This window comes from Pagrus pagrus, assembly GCF_965226575.1.
Source record: "Pagrus pagrus genome assembly, chromosome: 17".
Taxonomy (NCBI): domain Eukaryota; kingdom Metazoa; phylum Chordata; class Actinopteri; order Spariformes; family Sparidae; genus Pagrus; species Pagrus pagrus.
In genome coordinates this window covers 15840166-15858812 of record NC_140201.1, presented here as the reverse complement: position 1 = coordinate 15858812, position 18647 = coordinate 15840166, and the positions used below count along the sequence as shown (strand labels likewise).

General features: G+C 44.5%; 3 protein-coding genes across 4 annotated transcripts; 2 read left to right on the top strand and 1 right to left on the bottom strand.

Moving 5' to 3' along the window:
• The first annotated feature begins 125 nt into the window (after positions 1–125).
• On the top strand, positions 126–4916 carry klhl7 (kelch-like family member 7). The gene is made up of 12 exons (XM_084379549.1): positions 126–592; positions 700–802; positions 1165–1258; positions 1429–1553; positions 1748–1923; positions 2035–2209; positions 2626–2768; positions 2933–3173; positions 3387–3588; positions 3762–3859; positions 3991–4174; positions 4589–4916. The coding sequence occupies exons 1-12, from the start codon at positions 464–466 to the stop codon at positions 4752–4754; spliced, it is 1836 nt and encodes a 611-aa protein (XP_084235675.1). The 5' UTR covers positions 126–463; the 3' UTR covers positions 4755–4916.
• A 274-nt stretch (positions 4917–5190) lies between these two features.
• On the bottom strand, positions 5191–9507 carry aste1b (asteroid homolog 1b). 2 transcript variants are annotated; one of them, XM_084379547.1, is made up of 7 exons: positions 9424–9507; positions 8556–8806; positions 8006–8272; positions 6948–7906; positions 6624–6855; positions 6332–6500; positions 5191–6085 (listed from the first exon to the last, which is right to left on the bottom strand). In XM_084379547.1, exons 2-7 carry the CDS (start codon positions 8791–8793, stop codon positions 5764–5766), a joined length of 2187 nt encoding a protein of 728 aa, XP_084235673.1. In that variant the 5' UTR covers positions 8794–8806; positions 9424–9507; the 3' UTR covers positions 5191–5763. The 2 variants fall into 2 exon arrangements, with proteins under 2 accessions (XP_084235673.1, XP_084235672.1); XM_084379546.1 differs by lacking the exon at positions 9424–9507 and adding an exon at positions 9038–9109.
• On the top strand, positions 9333–17242 carry smarcc1b (SWI/SNF related BAF chromatin remodeling complex subunit C1b). The gene is made up of 28 exons (XM_084379545.1): positions 9333–9567; positions 9885–10004; positions 10367–10452; positions 10541–10622; positions 10713–10805; positions 10989–11058; positions 11161–11230; positions 11314–11389; positions 11848–11973; positions 12174–12256; positions 12819–12925; positions 13019–13078; positions 13218–13246; positions 13341–13456; positions 13558–13629; positions 13716–13829; positions 13936–14089; positions 14193–14303; positions 14631–14690; positions 14869–15127; positions 15247–15318; positions 15416–15462; positions 15553–15655; positions 15741–15880; positions 16026–16160; positions 16254–16386; positions 16705–16791; positions 16886–17242. The coding sequence occupies exons 1-28, from the start codon at positions 9397–9399 to the stop codon at positions 16951–16953; spliced, it is 2844 nt and encodes a 947-aa protein (XP_084235671.1). The 5' UTR covers positions 9333–9396; the 3' UTR covers positions 16954–17242.
• The last annotated feature ends 1405 nt before the right edge of the window (positions 17243–18647 follow it).

The following is an 18647-nucleotide window of genomic DNA, read 5'->3' as shown; positions in this document are numbered from 1 at the left end:
TGAAGAATAAATCAGTTTCGCAATCCTGCAGGTTTGGTGTGTAATTTCGCCGTGTCTGTCGGTAGAGGGCGAACGCGAGTATGTCCAAGCAGAGAACCGTAGAAGAAGAAGGAGGAGGAGGAGGAGAAGAAGTAGAAGAAGAAGAAGAAGAAGAAGAGCTAAATAACTGATTCCTAGCTTAAACATTTCACTACGCTAACCAGTTTTTATTACTATTCCAACTCTTGACAGTAAGTCCATCTTTATGAGCCTCCTTCTACGAGTCTTAAAGGAGAAGCTGTCGTCAAACTGGTGGCTTATTATTCTGTAATATCACAACAAGCTGCTGGCTACTGCTAGCGAGCAAACTGGCTGTAGCTTAGCGAAAAACAAAGAGACTGGAGCTGCACACTGCTGGCAGTGGTGCTGAGAGGGTTGTAGTGTTAACTTAACTGAACTGGTGGGTGACATTTATCAGGCTGACATGACGGGGGTGGCCTCTCCAGAGAAGGCGACAAGCTCCAAGAAGAAGAGCGAGAGGAAGTGTGCAACCAAAGAGGAGTACAGACAGCTGTCCAGCATCATGGGAGTCATGAACAACCTGAGGAAACAGGTGTGTGAGAGAGGAAATACAAAATAACAGCACACATGAGGGATGATCTGTTTGTGTGTGTCCCTCCTTGTCCTGGTAGTTTCTAACTGTGTGTGTGTTTCCATCAGGGCACTCTCTGTGATGTGACCCTGTTGGTTCAGGGGAGACACTTTCCTGCCCACAGAGTGGTGTTGGCTGCTGCCAGCCACTTCTTCAGCCTCATGTTCACCAGTAAGTGTGGACACAAAAGTACACAATCACGGACAGGACAGACATGCTTGATAGTTTATACTTTGAACCCAGGTAGACCAAAATAGTGATACAATGTGTGTCAATTGGTGTGTTGATTTCTGTCTAAATAATTTCATTAAAAAGATACTGCACCTTTCTCAACATGATGCCTATATTAGCTCCAGACACTAGAGAATGATTACTAACTTTGTAACCAAAATCATAATAAGATTATGCATAGTTCTTTGTGCACATCTCCCTAAACTGTAGCCAAGCATTGCAGAAAACATGTCATGCTGCTGTGTATTGTTGATATGTTTGTCATTTCTGTTAAGTCTACCTCTGTTTTTCCCCGCCTCCAGCCAGAATGATGGAGTCGATGTCCCACGAGGTGGAGCTCAGGAATGCTGAGCCTGAGATCATTGAGCTGTTGATCGAATTTATCTACACAGCTCGGTAAGAATCTCTGCTAAGAGTAGAGCATAAATCACAACACTCAAAATTGCTTAGAAAAACAGCTTAACGCTACGAAAGATTAGACAATCCTCTTCTAAATGTTACTTTCACCTACTTCCATCAGAAACACCTCTTTGATCGTAAAGTGTGTGCGTGTATGTGTGTACCAGGATCTCTGTGAACAGCAGCAACGTTCAGTCGTTGCTCGATGCAGCCAACCAGTACCAGATTGAGCCAGTGAAGAAGATGTGTGTGGAGTTCCTCAAAGGACAAATTGATGCAACAAACTGCCTGGGTAAGAACAGAAACACAATCATCTCATTTGGCTTAACCAGTTAACTCATAATTTGCCGAGGCCTTTAATGAGTCATTAGCATCAATTATACAACCAGTACCAAACAAAGTCATTGTCCCCTCACATGTATTTGGGTCAGGCCTGTAATTATGTATCCCATTAGTCTGACTGATCCTTGTCCCATCCCCCTGCAGGTATTTCCTCCCTGGCAGACTGTATGGACTGCCCTGAGCTGAAGGCAGCAGCAGAGGACTTTTTCCAGCTCCACTTCACTGAAGTCTACAAACTGGATGAGTTCCTGCAACTGGATGTCACACAACTCACACATCTCCTGCACCAGGACAAACTCACTGTCCGTGCTGAGGCCCAGGTACACATGTACACATTCTTCTTCTGCGCCAAAGTTTGGAGACTAGTTTGGAAATCATGATAACTTCAACCTGGAGGTTCTCATGTGTATTTTTTTATGATTTATGTTCAGATTTATGATGCAGCAGTGCGCTGGCTCAAGTACGACGTGTGTAACCGACAACAGTACATGGTAGAGGTGTTGGGGTGCGTTCGCTTTCCTCTGGTCTCCAAAACCTTCCTCTCCAAGACGGTGCAGGCTGAGCCCCTCATCCAGGACAACCCACAGTGCCTGAAGATGGTCATAAGTGAGTATGAGGAGGAAACAGAGAAACACTTACACACAGACCATAATTTACAAATGACCGTAATAAACACACAGAATACTGAGGGTATTGTACTCATGTGAAGGGAGGGACAAAAAACTATCCCTATCATACTGTAATTATAGTAGTAAAAGTTTTAAATATTCATTATTATTAAAGGTAAAGGTTCAAGGTTTTGGCAGGGCTATTGTAAAGGCATATAGAGTGAGCCACCACCACCACAGAGACTCTGGTGTTAACTCACCTAAATCCCAAACCCTGATTTAACATTTTATTTATACCCATTTTACCTTCATTATATCATAGTGCAGATAGTTCAGATAGATAAATGAGAACAGGTTGCAACACAAACACACACACACAAAACAAGAATCAAACAGCCTGTGATTTTGTCCCAGGTGGGATGCGCTACCACCTGCTGTCCCTGGAGGATCGGGAGGATCTGGGAGAGAGCAGCCGACCGCGACGCAAGAAGCACGACTACCGCATTGCTCTCTTTGGGGGCTCTCAGCCTCAGTCCTGTCGCTATTTCAACCCCAAGGTACCGGGCTCCACACGCAATGTTCCCTGGGGGCAGTTGATCTCTTGGGCTTACATGGTTTTCATTAGATATTGCAGAAACAAACATAGCTATAGTTTTGTATAGTTAGGTCTATTGAAATTATATTTGCCAGTGTTTGCATGACTTTCTGGCTTTCCTTGCAGGACTCCACTTGGACAGACATCCGCTGCCCCTTTGAGAAGCGCCGGGACGCCACAGCCATCTTCTGGGACAATGTGGTCTACATCCTGGGTGGCTCACAGCTCTTCCCCATCAAGCGCATGGACTGCTACAACGTCCTGAAAGACAGCTGGTACTCCAAGCTGGGTCCACCCACGCCTCGCGACAGCCTGGCAGCCTGTGCCGCCCAGGGCAAGATCTACACGTCCGGGGGGTCGGAAGTGGGTGAGCACAGGGAGGTGGAGGGGGTGCACTTGGGATCGGGGATTGGGTTTATGTATCTGGTACGTGGGTTGGCGATAGTGGATTGCTAGTGTGAGATAGTTAAATTAAGTTTTGAGTTTGATGTGGTCCATTATGATGTACGTTGACGATCCTTCATGGGGGAGAGACGAGCATTTAATCATGGTGTAATGTACTGTTTGTGTGTGTCTGCAGGCAGCTCTGCGCTCGACCTGTTTGAATGCTACGACACAAGAACAGAGTCGTGGCAGGTGAAGACCAGCATGCTGTTGGCGCGCTGCAGTCACGGCACAGTTGAGGCCAACGGGCTCATCTACGTCTGCGGAGGGACGGTGGGCAACAATGTGTCCGGCAGGGTCCTCAACAACTGTGAGGTGTATGACCCCAACACACAACAGTGAGTTCTGAAAACATACAGCTCAAAGCTGCACAACCAGAGGGATGATGTGTGATTTTTTTTTAGCTTTTTTACAGCATTGATGGATGTAAAAATGATGTAATGATGAAATCATGTTGTGTTGCACTGCTACAGTAATCCATGTCCCTGTTTTCCCATCTTTCTGTCCTCAGATGGAGGGAGTTATGTGGGATGAGAGAGGCCAGGAAGAACCACGGGCTGGTGGTGGTTAACAACAGGATCTATGCTGTTGGAGGGCAGGGGGCAATGGGTAAAAAAAAAAAAAACGGATATCACCATAACCACTACAGTGATGAAGAATGACTATTACTGTAATAACATGATTTAACATGGTAGTATATTGTAACGATATGATACAGTTTGTGTGTGTTTATTTTCTAGGTGGACTGGACTCAGTGGAGTACTACGACATCGCCAGTAATGAGTGGCGTGCTGCTGCGGCGATGCCGTGGCGAGGCGTAACGGTAAAGTGTGCAGCCGTCGGTGAGGTCATCTATGTGCTGGCAGGGTTCCAAGGTGTGGGGCGGCTCGGACACGCCCTGGAGTACCACACTGATACTGACAGGTTGGTGTAACAAAGGTCCCATATTGTGCCCATTTTCAGTTTTGTGTTTTTATTTGGGGTTTCTACTAAAAAAATATTTACATGCTGTAATTTAAAAAAACAGTAAAGCATATAAAAAAACTTATTTTCATCATACTATCCATTGCTGCAGCACCTCTATTCACCCTCTGTTTGAATGCTCCATATTAGTACTTTCTCTTTAAGGCTCCCCTTCCTAAAACACCAGGCTGCTCTGACTGGTCAGCAATCACAGGCTTGAGCAGGCACCACCCACTGTGTTTCCACATCAGTTGTGCTTGTGGTTTTTGACTCACTTATTAACCCTGAATCTAATTACACCCCCACTGCTGAAAGTTTGGATCTTTGTTAATGTTTTCATGCTGCCTCTGAATCAGTTTTCTTCTGTGCGTTCAGGTGGGTGACCTGTAGCAAAGTGCGAGCGTTTCCCGTCACCAGCTGCCTGATCTGCGTGGTCGACACGTGCGGAGTCAACGAAGACGACGACATGGACCTCATAGACTCTCAATCACATCCGGCGTCTGCTGCCTCGTCAACTGCCTCAACCTCATCGTCCTCATAGGACAAGAGGATTCTGAGCATTCTGTGTATATTAAGTTGGAATGGGATGGGATGAGTTAGGCCAGATCAGAGCTGATTTTCAGAAGGCATGGCCTGACAGCTCAGAACGATGTGTATATTCATGTTCGTATTTGGGAAGCAAACTGTTGTTTTTTTGTTGTTTTTTTAAGTCCAGCAGTCACAGTTCTTTGAAACTGTTGGCTGTGTCTGAGTTGTAGGTCCTGATTTTAAAGTGCCATTGGGACACTATCCACAAATTTATGTTTTAAAGGTCTTTTAGTGACAGAGGATTGTTAGGTTGGATACTCGGATTGGTTTAAGAAAAAAATATAAATATAGTCTGTGTATTAATTGCTGTTAGAGATTGTAGTCATACTGCAGTTATGTATAGTTGAATGTTGTTTGTGTTGTGTATATATTTAATAAGAAAACTTGAATGAGAAAGAGTAAACATTTTATTCTCAGCCATATGTTACAGGTAAAAACAAGCTCAATATGATCATTTAAAAACATTTGTTCATAAGTTTGATTTGTTTTTGTTTTTCTAATGTACATACAAAGAAGAGTTAAGGCAAGCACCAAATTCATGAGAATTAAGGCAAATACTTAAATGACATAAGACTTAAAAAGCTGCTCATTAAAAATGACACTAGCTGCCAAGAAACTTAATGAAAAATGGAATTTCACCTTCTGGTCAACCACTTCTGACATTTCTACATTCACTGTTAAATCTTGTGTTGGTGTTGCTGAATCAAACTGTCATGTTGAGAAGTGTTGCATTAATTACAGTGATGTTACTTTAATAAAAGCTCTTAAATCTGCTAAAATATGGCAAGAGAATGCTTTGGGAAAACTGGCCTGATTTGAGGGGCGGTACATATTGTAGATGGTTAAATTAGTGCAATAAAAGGTAGAAACTTGACAATGACTTTCTGTAGTATTCCCTGAGTATGTTTTAGGAAACACTGGAATGTCCTCCCTCATTTGGCACCTAGCAAGTGCTGATATGTTCAGTAATCATCATCAAACTCTTCCTCACTCATCAGGAGAGTAAACCTGTTGTTTATCTCCTCAGTCCCTCTTCCTCCTCCCCTTGCCCCCCTTGCTCCTCTCCAACCTCCGCCTCTTCCTCTCCTTCCACGTCCTCCACCTCTCCTCCTCCTCCCTGCTGCTGAGGCTGGAGGATGGGATTTGGAGCTGCAGTTCCTCACAGCGTCCAGCAGGGAGGAGTAGAGTTGTCCGGAAAAGGGACCCCCGAGGAGGAGGGATTCGGCCGGTTGGCCCCCTTTGAGATGCCTGAGGAGGCCGTGCACCAAGGTACCACTGAACAACCTGAGACAGAGGAAGACGGGGGAACCCAAGTTACAAAATAGAATTTCTTACTTACCCATGGTAATGTATTCAGATATTTTTGTTATGTGTCATTGTATATTGAGTGTCAGGGCATTTTTCTCTACTTCCTGACAGTTAATATAGTAAACGCTGAAAGAAATGTCACTGATTTATTGATACGAGTTCTCACAGGTGGAAAATGAAAACTGTGTATTATCGCTCTTCTTTCTGGTCCCTGTGTTTTACCATGACAGGTGGGGTCCAGGCATTGGCAGCAGCAGTAGCTGATTGAGAGACAGTGCACTCCAGAGGCAGGCCTGCCATTGGCTGAAGCTGTGAGCCGCTCCGACATCCAAGCCCCGTCTTTCCCCCGGCCTCATGCGCAGTCGATCCAGCCCTGACCGCACGTTGTGCTCTGTAAAATAGTTCAGCTATGGGACTAGATGATACACAGCAGCAAGGACAGATCACAGTTTGCCTTTTTCATTGAGATACATTTAACTGTTTTGCAACTTTGTAGAATACAAAATATACTAACCGGCGTGTTGGTTGTGGGTAGCTCCGGGCTGGTTGTTCCAGGACAGCTCTCCGTAAACCATGCCCAGCACCAAAGCCTGGAGATGGAGCTTTGAGGGTGTTGGTATGATCTCTCGCAGCCAGAAGCCTGTCACCGCTACAGCCAGCCTTAGTTGCTGAGGGACAGCAGCCAGGGCAGACTCCTTTATCCCCAAGACTTCTAGTAGGACACCAAGACGAGCTGCCACAGGAGCCTGGATGATAACATGAACAATTTATTTTAAAAACTTTTAAGTCCCAGATAATATAACCAAAATTGTTGCAATTAGAGAACTGTCATGGTTACCTGGCTGAGTGTATCCAGACGTAGGGGGGTTCGGGGCAGATGTGCCTCGACTTGGTTTTTCTTAAGGTTAAGATCCAGACGGTCGTATTCTTCTACACACATGGGGGCACTACAGCCCTGAGCCTGCACTGTACCTGCACCAGCTGCTACATTTACACCCTGCTGTGAGGGTAAAATGACCTCCTGACCTCCACTAATCCTTCCCCCTCGCCCTCTCCCACCTCTCGCACCCCGGCTGATGTTCTCCTGCGCCCACATATCTTGTGCTTGGACATCTTGGCCTCTCTGCAGTAATATCCCATATACAGCCTGGCGTATGGCTCTGGCACTACAGTGGCTGCTGGCTAGCTTGCTGTTCTCCACCTGTGGGATGAGCAGGACCCGGTGCATCACCGCAGCATCCACCACCAAGGGAGCCAGCATTCCCTGAGCTGCAGCCAGCGACAGACAGTCGTTCAGGCCAGAGAGCCGCCCTCCAGGAGCTGCCTTACCTCCAGAGAACCAGCGAGCCAGAGAGCTTTGAGGGGAGATTTGGTACTCCTGCATACATGCCCACAGCTGTGAGCTCAGCCCACCCTTCCGTCCTCTCCTGCCCCTACCACCTCCATCCCTGCCTTCCTCTCCCATGAGCCTGCTCACTTCCTCCAGGGCCTCCGCCGAACTTGGAAAAGAGGACAACCAGTGGAGGAGACCCTCAATACGGGATGAGCTGGCTTTACCCCTGCCACCACCTCTCCCTAATGCACTCACATCCAACAGGCCCAGGAGGGTTTCAGCATCTTTCGGAGCACCGTAGTCATTGCCAGTAAGGACGGCACATAGGGGGAGCAACTCCTGGTTCATGCCCCCAAACCAGCGACACAGGCCGTTGGTAGTGTAGCACCGAGCCGAGATGTAGCGTTGACAAGCTTTACCGTTAAGGTTGGTCCACTGGAAAAAATTGAATGGCAGGTAACCACCTAAAATAAGAAAACAAAGCAAACAGCAAAATCAAGATCACTGTCACTACCATCCATTACAAAGATCTACAATTATAAAAGTCCTGCTGCTACCCACACCTGGCAGGTCAAATATATAAAAGTCACTGTCATTGGTCAGAACCGGGCACTTCCACTGGTGAGCCAAACAGGCGATTTCGCGGTCAGCCTCAAATGGACACTGGACCAGCGGGATTCCTCTCTGGATGAGGACCTGAATGAAGACATCTCTTGTGAGGATGGGGAGAACAGAGCCATTGCGGCCGTGGGAAAGGGCATCCGCGTCCTTTATCTTGGACTGCAGACGCTGACGCAGAGTTGCCAACTTCCTGTCACTGGGGTCAACACCTTGTGATCACAAGGGGAAAAAATAAAGAAATTAAAGTTTTATGGGTGCAGATACACTTGAGTATATTCTGTAGAAAATCAGGAAATCAAACATCATTCTCACAGAAATCAAGGTGGGGCATGTGTAAATATGTGAATTTCTTTAAAAAATAAAATATACTATGATCTACAAGATTTCCCTCTTCTAAAACTACCAGGAAAGATTGACATCACAAGTTGTAAAAAGCTGAGTTTCCTAAAATAAAGGAGCTGCTGGGGCATTGCAACTCTAAAGCATCCTTACCTCCATCCAGCACCACATAAGGCTGGATGTTACAGGCTGCCAACGCGGAGAGGAACTGTATGAGCAGGCAAGCGAAGGCATCATAGTCCCCTCCATGCTGCTGGTCCAAACCGTGGTTAAAGTAGAGGCGGAAATACAGACTGCAGCCATCAATAACCAGGCGACTGTCCCTGAACTTCACATCTTGGAGGAAGCGTTTGTTCCCCTCCACATAGGTGGTCAGACCCTGGACACCCATGGGACCTCAGGGCCTGGGGAAACATGGAGGGAGAAGATGATTGCTGTGCAGAAAGTCAGCTGGTCATGAGTGGATTTCTCCGAACAGTGACTTTTTTGGAAAATTACGACATAACGGAAATCACTGCAATAAAACATTCCCTATAAACGAAGTGCAAATGAACAGACAGCATGTTAAATACATTTTCAAATAATTTCTTCGCAAAGCAGTTCGAGCATTTAAATGTATATGAGTTGTTACTGACCAGTGTTACTTCAATTCACCTTACTTCTGTTTACATGCACTGCGCAGTTACTTCCGTGCACTTCAAAGTAAAAGTCGTTTGTAAAAAAAAATGAATAAATAAAAATAAGAATAAAGGTTTTTAATGTGTGGTGGGTATACTTTTTTGGACTTTTAAAAAAATTGACACTGATTTTAAAAAAAATCCCGCAAGTAACTTTAAAAAACACGTAAAAATAATAGAGTAAATCATTAAATTGAAAATTCTTATGCCCAAGTGTGACAATCGCGCTGCGTCTCGCGAGAGAACGCGAGAACACACAGGCTAGCGAGCGCGCTAGCCAGTTTTGTTCTCCGGTTTGAGATTAATCTCGTTTTATTATGGCCACAATGTCCGGAGGAACAAACCTTGGGGTTCCCGGGACAAGCCAAGCCGGCTCCGGAACACCCACTCATCGGAAAAAAGACAGCACTCCGTCCGCTAGGTTCTGGGAGAGCACTGGAGCCCAGCTGGAGGTGGTGCGACAGTGGATCGGGAAGCACTACAAAAAGGTAGTTAGCTGGCTGGGAAGCTAGCTAACAAGCTAGCCGCCCCCCTGCTAGCAAGTCCGGTGGCTCAGACTGTAAACAAACGTCTCATGCTGGATAACGTTACGTTTACACTGGCTAGCAAGATGTTTGCGATGAAGTTAATGAGCGCCGGATCTATTTAACTGAAAAATGAAATAAAAAAGATGATGTTCAAATGCTGCCCGGTCCCAGAGGTTAATCAGACCAAATACAATAGATAAGTTGTCTAGACTGTCAGTAAAATGATAACGAATCATTCTTCTCATAATCATTACAAAACGTGTGTCTCTGTCTGTCAGTACGTGCTGGTGGATGCTCCATCGTGTCAGGCTCTGTCTGCAATGACCGTGCAGCTTCTCCAGTTCCAAGAGGATGCCTTTGGTAGACAAGCTGCCAGTCCTGCTCTCACCAAACTGCCCGTGAGTCTGTCTCTCTTTATCCCTCTGCTCACTTGCAGTCTCCCAAACCTCTAATGTTCTGATTTATGTTGGTTTAGACTTCTTGTAGACTTTTTACTGGGGTTAAGATTACAGTATAATTGTATGACGTGACAGAAAGCAATACACTAGTAATTTGATAAATACCTTTTAGTTGACAATTGTATAGATACAACACAGCAGTCACCCAGTTTTGACATGTAATTAGAATAAAAGAAGATAAAAACACAACAATTCACAAAGCTTCTTTCACTCATGCTCCTCATTAGAAAGGGAAAAGGTCACAGAAAAGATGGGTTGAAAACAGGCCAAACAAACTGCTGATCTCACATTTTTCTCCGCAGGCAAAATGCTTTCTGGACCTGCAGCCAGGGGGTGGACTCTGTCACATTCTTGGTACTGCCTACAAGTTCAAGGCTGAGCAAGGCTGGTGAGTTTCAGGCCTCCAGCATAATGCCCATTGCTTTTTCACAGCAGCATCCTTCATATCATCTCTCTTCCCTTCCCTCCTTTTACAGGCGGAGGTTCGACCTGCAGAACCCATCCAGAACTGAAAGGAACGTAGAGATGTTTGGTGCTATTGAAAGAGCACTCATCCAGGTGACATAGACACACATATAGGTACACACTCACTTAAGCCTAACAAGGATACACAAGGAATGACCTTGTCTGTTTTTTGTGTGTCTACAGAACAACTGTATGTCAGTGCCTGTGGTATATCTGGACCCTGCGCTGGATCAGGAACTGGCTAGCCGACTTACTGCGATTATCACCAAACACCAGGTAAAATGCTGCAGAGAGCATTAAAGATGGGCAGACAGAGGGTTACACGGAGTAAGGAGACAATGTTTAGACGTAGAAGTATACTGAGACATGTTTGGCTGATTATAAAGTAGGGAGAGCATTAGAGTATTTAGCGCTGTAACACAGTTTAGTGCTGCTGGCTCATAGTTTGTTCCTCCACAGGGTACACTCACAGAGGACCGAACCCTCGCCAGTCACCACATCTACCCCTCACTTTCTTCTTCAGAGGAAGGTCAGAAAAAGTTTGTGCATGTACATGTGTGCTTTTCATCTTTTTGAAATGGTAAGCATGTATTTAACTTGATGCATTTGTTTCATACACATCTATTTTCAGATGAGTGGATGCGTCCTGTCATGCGGAAAGACAAACATGTCTTGGTACACTGGGGCATGCACCCTGACAGGTAATGCACAGACACACACAAACACAGATGCTCATACACAAACACAATATCTTCTTACTATGTCTCTTGTCACTTTTCAACAGCTATGACAGTTGGCTTTCCTCAAGTGATGTTGAAGGAGAGGTTGAAGAGCCTCCACAATCAGAAAAGCCGTGGCGGGTAAGTAAAATAGCAGCAATACCAATAATACCAATCCCCAAATGCTATAACATTTTGTATACTTAAACATACCACAGTGACTTTTTAGCTGGTTATGAAACAGTATTAATTTAATACTGATGCCTCTAAATGACCCACATAAGTAAATAAGACCATCAGCAAGAAGATTGGCAATTTCTGTGAAGTCATTTTAATGCTTGTCTCCAGGTTTGGTCAATACATTACCAAGGAATGTCGATGATTTTTGCTTTCTCATAAAATTACAGAGCAACCAAATCTGTTAGCTGTGGGCTTACATGTGACCCGAGTGTGTAAACTGCACAAAAACAAAGTTTAGTTTGTTCCACCATCATCACTTTCCAGTTCAAAGCCTCATCCTCACACATCCTGCAAACACCTACAGTATGTTAAAAAAAGAAAAATAGCATCAAAAAGATGTTGTGTCTTTCTTTCACTAGGTCCACTCTGGCTGGGTTCTGGACACAGATGTTTTCAACGAGTGGATGAATGAAGAAGACTATTGTGTGGATGAGAGGAATGTACCAATCATTCTCCGCCGGCGCATTCACCTCCGAGACGAGCAGGTTCGTGTGAAGCTGTAGACAGTCTGGAAGGCTTGTGAAGGAAATGGTGTTCTCAATTATTGATACTCAGAGTTTACTGGTGGGAAATGGAGGAAACTGAACCACTAGAGTCTAGATTTTTGATATTCCCGTTAATGACGCTTAAACTCTTGCTTTCTTAGTTCTTCTTAGTTTTTCACCACTTCTACCCTCTGCTGCAGGATTCCAAATCTACCCCGTCCAAAAAGAGAAGACGCTCCCCCTCTCCTCCCTCCTCTGAAGGCAGAAAGAAAGGAAAGAAGGGGTAAGAAACAACAGTTTTAAATCAACAGGACAATATACTCAGTGTGCGGTCTCAGCTACAAACGGTAATATATTACTTTCAAGCTATAACAGAGTAATAGAACATGTCTAATACGATTTGTAATATTACTGTAATATTATTACAGTTACTAAGTCCAGTAATGCATTACCACCCCAAATAAAGACCCAACGAGTGTCCAGGCAGCACCTGGATCTTTGCAAGTGCTCCCAGTTTGGAAGGCCAATAGGCTCTAGTCACACTGAGTGCGGTTTTTGCCAAATGTTAAATGATGATTAACAATACTTCTTGAATTAAAATAAAAGGTTTTACGGTCAATAGAGACGAGGTTAATCCAATTTTATAGCAGCAAAACATTCACCCTCTTCCATTGTATAATGCAGAGTTCCCCATCTGCAGTTATTTTGGTGAAAGTAAGGCAAGAGTAGTGTGACAAATTACGCTGCACAGACTAATATAGTGAAGAAATGATACTAGTTACATTTTAGAAGTAACTTGCCCAACACAGGCCTCAGCATAATTTTTTTTGTGTGTGTGTGCACAGGAGAAGGCGTGGACAACAGGAAGAAGAGCCAGAAGAGGACTTGACCAAAGACATGGAAGACCCTACCCCTGTTCCTAACATGGAGGAGGTTATACTGCCCAAGATTGGTAATACACTAAAAAAAATAGTGATGATGAAAGCATTTGGTAAAGTAGCATTTCTTCTCTTAACCATTTTTAATGTGTCTCCATCTCGTGTAGTCAACTTGAAGAAGGACAGTGAGAATACTCCTGTCAAAGGAGGGACCATGGCTGACCTGGGTAGGTTTACGTGTGTCATAGCGAATGTTTAGTGTAACGTGTAAATATTTCTTCCTGTTTAAAACATTAAAATACGAATTATGTTTGCTTGTATGCATCTTGAGTTTTCATCTTCTTTCACTTTTCCTTTTTTTTTCAGATGAACAAGAGGATGATTTCCCAGGAAGGGTGAATATGATGTCATATTTCAAAATCAGAATGTAGCAGGAGGGTTAATTAGTCTGTGTCGATTATTCAACTCTGTGTGTACGTGTGTGTCCAGGAAGATGAGGAGGGGAGAGCGGAGATGCCTCGCCTGTCAGAGGGAGAGGACCACATCACAGAACAAACCCACCATATCATAATACCAAGCTACACGTCTTGGTTCAATTACAACAGGTAGATGAATACATGCAGATGTGAACTCTTGTTGTGACATCGACCATTATTCCAAACATCCACCTTGAGAGCCTTAACACCTTTCTGTCCATGTATTCCAGCACTCACTCGATAGAGAAGCGTGCATTGCCTGAATTCTTCAATGGAAAGAACAAGTCCAAATCTCCAGAAATGTGAGCACAGCAGACATTCAGACTTTACTGCTCAAGTCTTGTCAGATGATTGCCACTAAAAACACGATCTCTCCTGTTCAATGCAGCTACCTGGCGTACCGTAACTTCATGATCGACACTTACCGGCTCAACCCCCAGGAGTACCTCAGTTCAACGTCCTGTAGGCGCAACCTGACCGGAGACGTCTGTGCTGTCATGAGGTATGATTTAGTGTGTGCACGTTTGCTTCCGTGCACTATCTTCTGCATTTGCGCAGCCGCAACATAGTACAATGAAAGGAAAGATAAAAATACTCTTTGTGTCCAGGGTTCATGCGTTTTTGGAGCAGTGGGGCCTGATTAACTACCAGGTGGATGCAGAGAGCCGACCCCTCCCTATGGGCCCCCCTCCCACCCCTCATTTCAACGTACTGGCTGACACACCGACCGGGCTGGCCCCCTTACAACACAAACCCCTTCAGGTAAAAGCGCACACAGAGTGTGGCGTCAGCTCTACACACATGTATTTGAAAAATATCTGCAATGCCTCCTGTTAAACTTTGCTGCTTGCTCTCACTCTCGCAGGTGTCGGCCTCCCAGCACATGTTGTATTTCCCAGAAAAGAGCAGAGAGAAGCCTTCAGACTGCCAGAACTTTGGCCTCCGCAGCGACATCTACACCAAGAAACATCCTAAGGTCTCACACTGAAACAATGCAAACATACAAGAAGTGTACAGATAACCAATTTGTCCAGATACTGATTCTGATACATACAGGTCCCATTTTTTATAAATACATTATATGATATCGGATTGGTGCATGGAATCGTGTACTTGCTGATACTGGTATCGGTGTGGGAGTAACCCTAAAATATGTTGTCTAAAAAATGTTTTTATTTTTTCCATATCTTATTTTACATTCATTTAGTGACAGATTTTACTAGTCGCTCATTTAAACATTTTCTGTAATTGTTTGTAAGTTATTTGAATTATTCTAAACTGATTCTCACTACACTGTCCTCAGACTAAAGGAGCGAGTGCAGGAAGAGAATGGACGGAGCAAGAGACGCTCTTGCTATTAGAGGTAAGACATTCGCTTATGGTTTTTGTTTTATATCATAGATCTCTCCTTATATCTCCCTATATCTGACTCTCTCCTTCCTAAAAGGGACTTTTTTTAATGTTTGAGTTTACATAAGCCCTGAATTTTGCAACTCATTCTCAGCCTTGCCTGTTCTGTCTTTCCTCTTTGTCTCTCTCAGGCCTTGGAGGTCTACAGAGACGACTGGAACAAGGTGTCCGAGCACGTTGGCTCCAGAACGCAAGACGAGTGCATCCTCCACTTCCTTCGCCTGCCGATAGAAGACCCCTACCTGGAAGACTCCTCGGCCTCCCTCGGCCCACTGGCGTTCCAGCCTGTGCCTTTTAGCCAATCAGAAAACCCCGTCATGAGCACTGTGGCCTTCCTGGCATCTGTGGTGGACCCACGGGTAGCGTCGTCGGCAGCTAAGGCTGCACTGGGTGAGAGGACAGAGAGAGCAGAGTTGCTATAGTGTAGCCCAGGTCGTGGCATTTTTCTGAAATAGTCCACTGTATGTACAGCATGTGTCTAATGATTCTAGTGATTTTTCTGTCTTCAGAGGAGTTTTCCCGAGTGCATGAGGAGTCTGTGGATAAGATTTCTGAGATGTCCAACCAGCCTGACAAAACAGGTAAGACTATAATAAATATGCCTGTAATCACACACAAATTACTCTGTTTCTCTCTACTGTCTACAATGCATCTCTTCTGTCCTCCTCTGATTTTCAGAATCGATGGATGCTGAAAAAATCGAGACCAACTCCACCTCCCTTCAGGTGAAATGGCAGGAAGAGTTTAAAGAGAGTTTTAGTGTAGCTGCTGGAGATCTTTGTGCCTAACTTTGAGCGTGCATGCTTCTGTTTCAGGTCCCTTTAGGAGTGGATGGACTCAAGGTGGAACCCAGTGGGGCCCAAGCAGAGGGGGTTAAAAGAGAAAATGCTGAAAATATACTTGCAGAGGAGAGAGACGGTGTGTAAACACGCACAGATAAGATGTATTCATACGTATTTACTTCACGTCTGTCGGTATTCAAGAGCTCTTCTCTCTGATGCAGGAAGGGGAGATGACGACGAGATCATGGGGCAGCGGGAGGGAGACGGGGATGACGGGAGAGTGATGGAGCAGGATCTGGTGGAGGGCAGCGTTGCCACAGCGGCAGCGGCTGCTCTGGCCTCGGCTGCCACGAAGGCCAAGGTAAAGCCCGTCCTTTTTCTCTTCCTTACTGTTTTGCATGATCTTTGATCTCTACCATCACTACCTTTATCATTTTCTTTTTTTCTTCACGTGCCCTCACCACTCAGTTCCTCACTCATTCTAACTTTCTTCATGTATTTTGCAGCACTTGGCAGCAGTGGAGGAGAGGAAGATCAAGTCCCTGGTGGCTCTGCTGGTGGAGACCCAGATGAAGAAGCTGGAGATCAAGCTGAGGCACTTTGAGGAGCTGGAGACCATCATGGACCGTGAGAAAGAGGCTGTGAGTGAACACAACATCTGCTGTACCCATCTAAACCCTCTGTCTGCTGACCAGCAACAGTAACGTGTGTGTGTGTGTGTATGTGTGATGCAGCTGGAGCAGCAGCGGCAGCAGCTCCTGTCAGAGAGACAGACGTTCCACACGGAGCAGCTGAAACAGGCAGAGATGAAGGTTCGCCAGCAGAGGGAGCAGCAGGGACAGCCGGGATACACAGTGCAGCATACAGGTCTGACCACACACCAGAACTCAAACACCCTCTCTAAGCAATGACACACTCTCAGGACACAACAAAAGCACCGATTCAAACCGTAATATGCACCCGCTGTCAATCAGCTCTTTAATTTTGATCCTGTAAAGGAAAAAAAAATTATTTAGGAGAATGTTGCAACACTGGTGCGTTGTGAAGCTCCAGAAATGTTTTATGGACCTTGGACCCTTCATTGGCATCGGGGTTAAAAGATAATGACTACATTTTCATTTTAGCCTTTAAATCATTACCATCTGAAGTTTTCTAGTTAAATTTTAGCCCTGCCTCCTCCTTCAGGTCAGGCCATGCCCAATCGGATGATGCCTGCAGGAGGAAACGCCCAGCCGATGGTGCCTCGACACCCTGGAGCTCCAAATGGAATGTGTGAGTTTTCTTTTCTGTTTCCACAAACCGCAGTTTTTGTGCTATATCGAGTCTGTGGTTGTGTTTACATTAACTTTTCCTGTAACTTTCTCAGATCCATCCTCGCAGCCTGATGGAGTAGCACCAGCTCAGCCGGGTCCTCCGGCGTCCAGTCACAGCTGAAGTGACCAGAAAACCAGACACACTCACACGCCAGGCCTCTTTCAACCAGCACACACACACACGTAAAAATGTAACACTGGCATAAATGTTCAGGAACGACTATGAAGAAATTGAAGTCTGTAACACTTGAGTAGACACATGTTTATAGACTGAAAGACACACAAGCACATATACACAGTCGATGTGTATTTGGTCAACGGCTCAGTCCGTCTTATATCTGTGAAATATTTGTGCTCTGACGTAAGAGTTGAGAACGCAACTCATTAAAGTTGTTTTACATGAAACTAAATTATCTTCTGTTGTTGTCCAACTGCGTGTGTGTTTTTATTCATTCTGAGCAGCTACACAACATTAAAATTACAACTTTTCCTTTCTTTTCATTGGAATACTTGCCCGTTCATTAAGCACACTCAGGGAATCCAGGTTCATTCAGTTCTGTTTTTAATTAAATCATACAGTTTTCATTTAGACAAGTTTTACATTTCTTTTATTGTTGCATTGTTTTGGTTTGGTTACACACACTAGTCAAAATGTCAGATTTTCACAGTGATGGTAAATGAAAACATTTTCTTTGTTCTACATAGGTCGTCTGTTTAGTTTGAGGTGGTCAGCTGTCGTGTCTCGATTTCTTATTCTTTCTTTGTTCAAAAAGGTTTTTCAGTTTCAAAAAGTCACCAATAAAAAGGAAATAATATCCAGGAGTCCTCCAAAGCTGAGTGCAGTAATGTTTAATTGTCGACAATTAAAACATGAGATCTCACAGACAAAAGCCCATGAAGAAAAGACCCAAATTCTCAATACAAAATATCCTGCTTATACTCACTAAGATGGGGGTTGGGCACCATGGTTTATCCAATCCTTGCTCTTTCCTTTGTCTATGTATCAAAGTTTGCTGGCTCGTGTATTTCCCTGCACGAGGCTAAACATGTGCCCATCTATGCCAACATTGGTCAAGACTTCCTTCTCACCGGGGATACGCTTTGCAGCTGGTATCCTGGACTTCCCCTGTACGTCTTATCTATTGTGCTGCCAATTCTGGCTATCTGTGAACGCTCTTCCACTGTGCTGCAGTCTCCTCCTTGATATGTTCCACTGCCCTACTGACTGCATTTCTTTTAAAATAATAACAGTGCTTTAAAAGTGTTGTATACAGCATTTCATTACAGGATCTTTTTCTTGTATATTTGGTTACATTTTCACTTGTGGATTATTCAACTGATGAGTGCACATTCAATCAACTGATGCAGAAGAATAAGAATAAGAATAAGAAGAATAATACATATTTCAACCATTTCATCCATTATATTCTTCTTTTTAACAACACAGCAATTATTGCCTACTACTTACTTATGGTTTTATTATATTATACCACACAACCCTAAAATCATCCTTGGCTCTCTGGAATTTTTTTTTTTCTTTGTCGTTCCTTTCAGCATCAGAAACAAAACATAAAAGAATTGAAACAGATATATTCCTGCTGCCAGCAGCATGCGCACCACCACTACTACCACCACTGCCCCAATTGCATACATGGCCAAAAACTCAGGGAAGGACATAGACACTTTGTCGGCTTGCATTGCAAAGAGACCAAACAAGATTGTGAAAGACGCAGCCTCACTAACAAGAAATGAGAAACAGTCTGTACTCACTCTGTGCAGCATGACACACATATTTAACGCCATCTTCAGCTGATT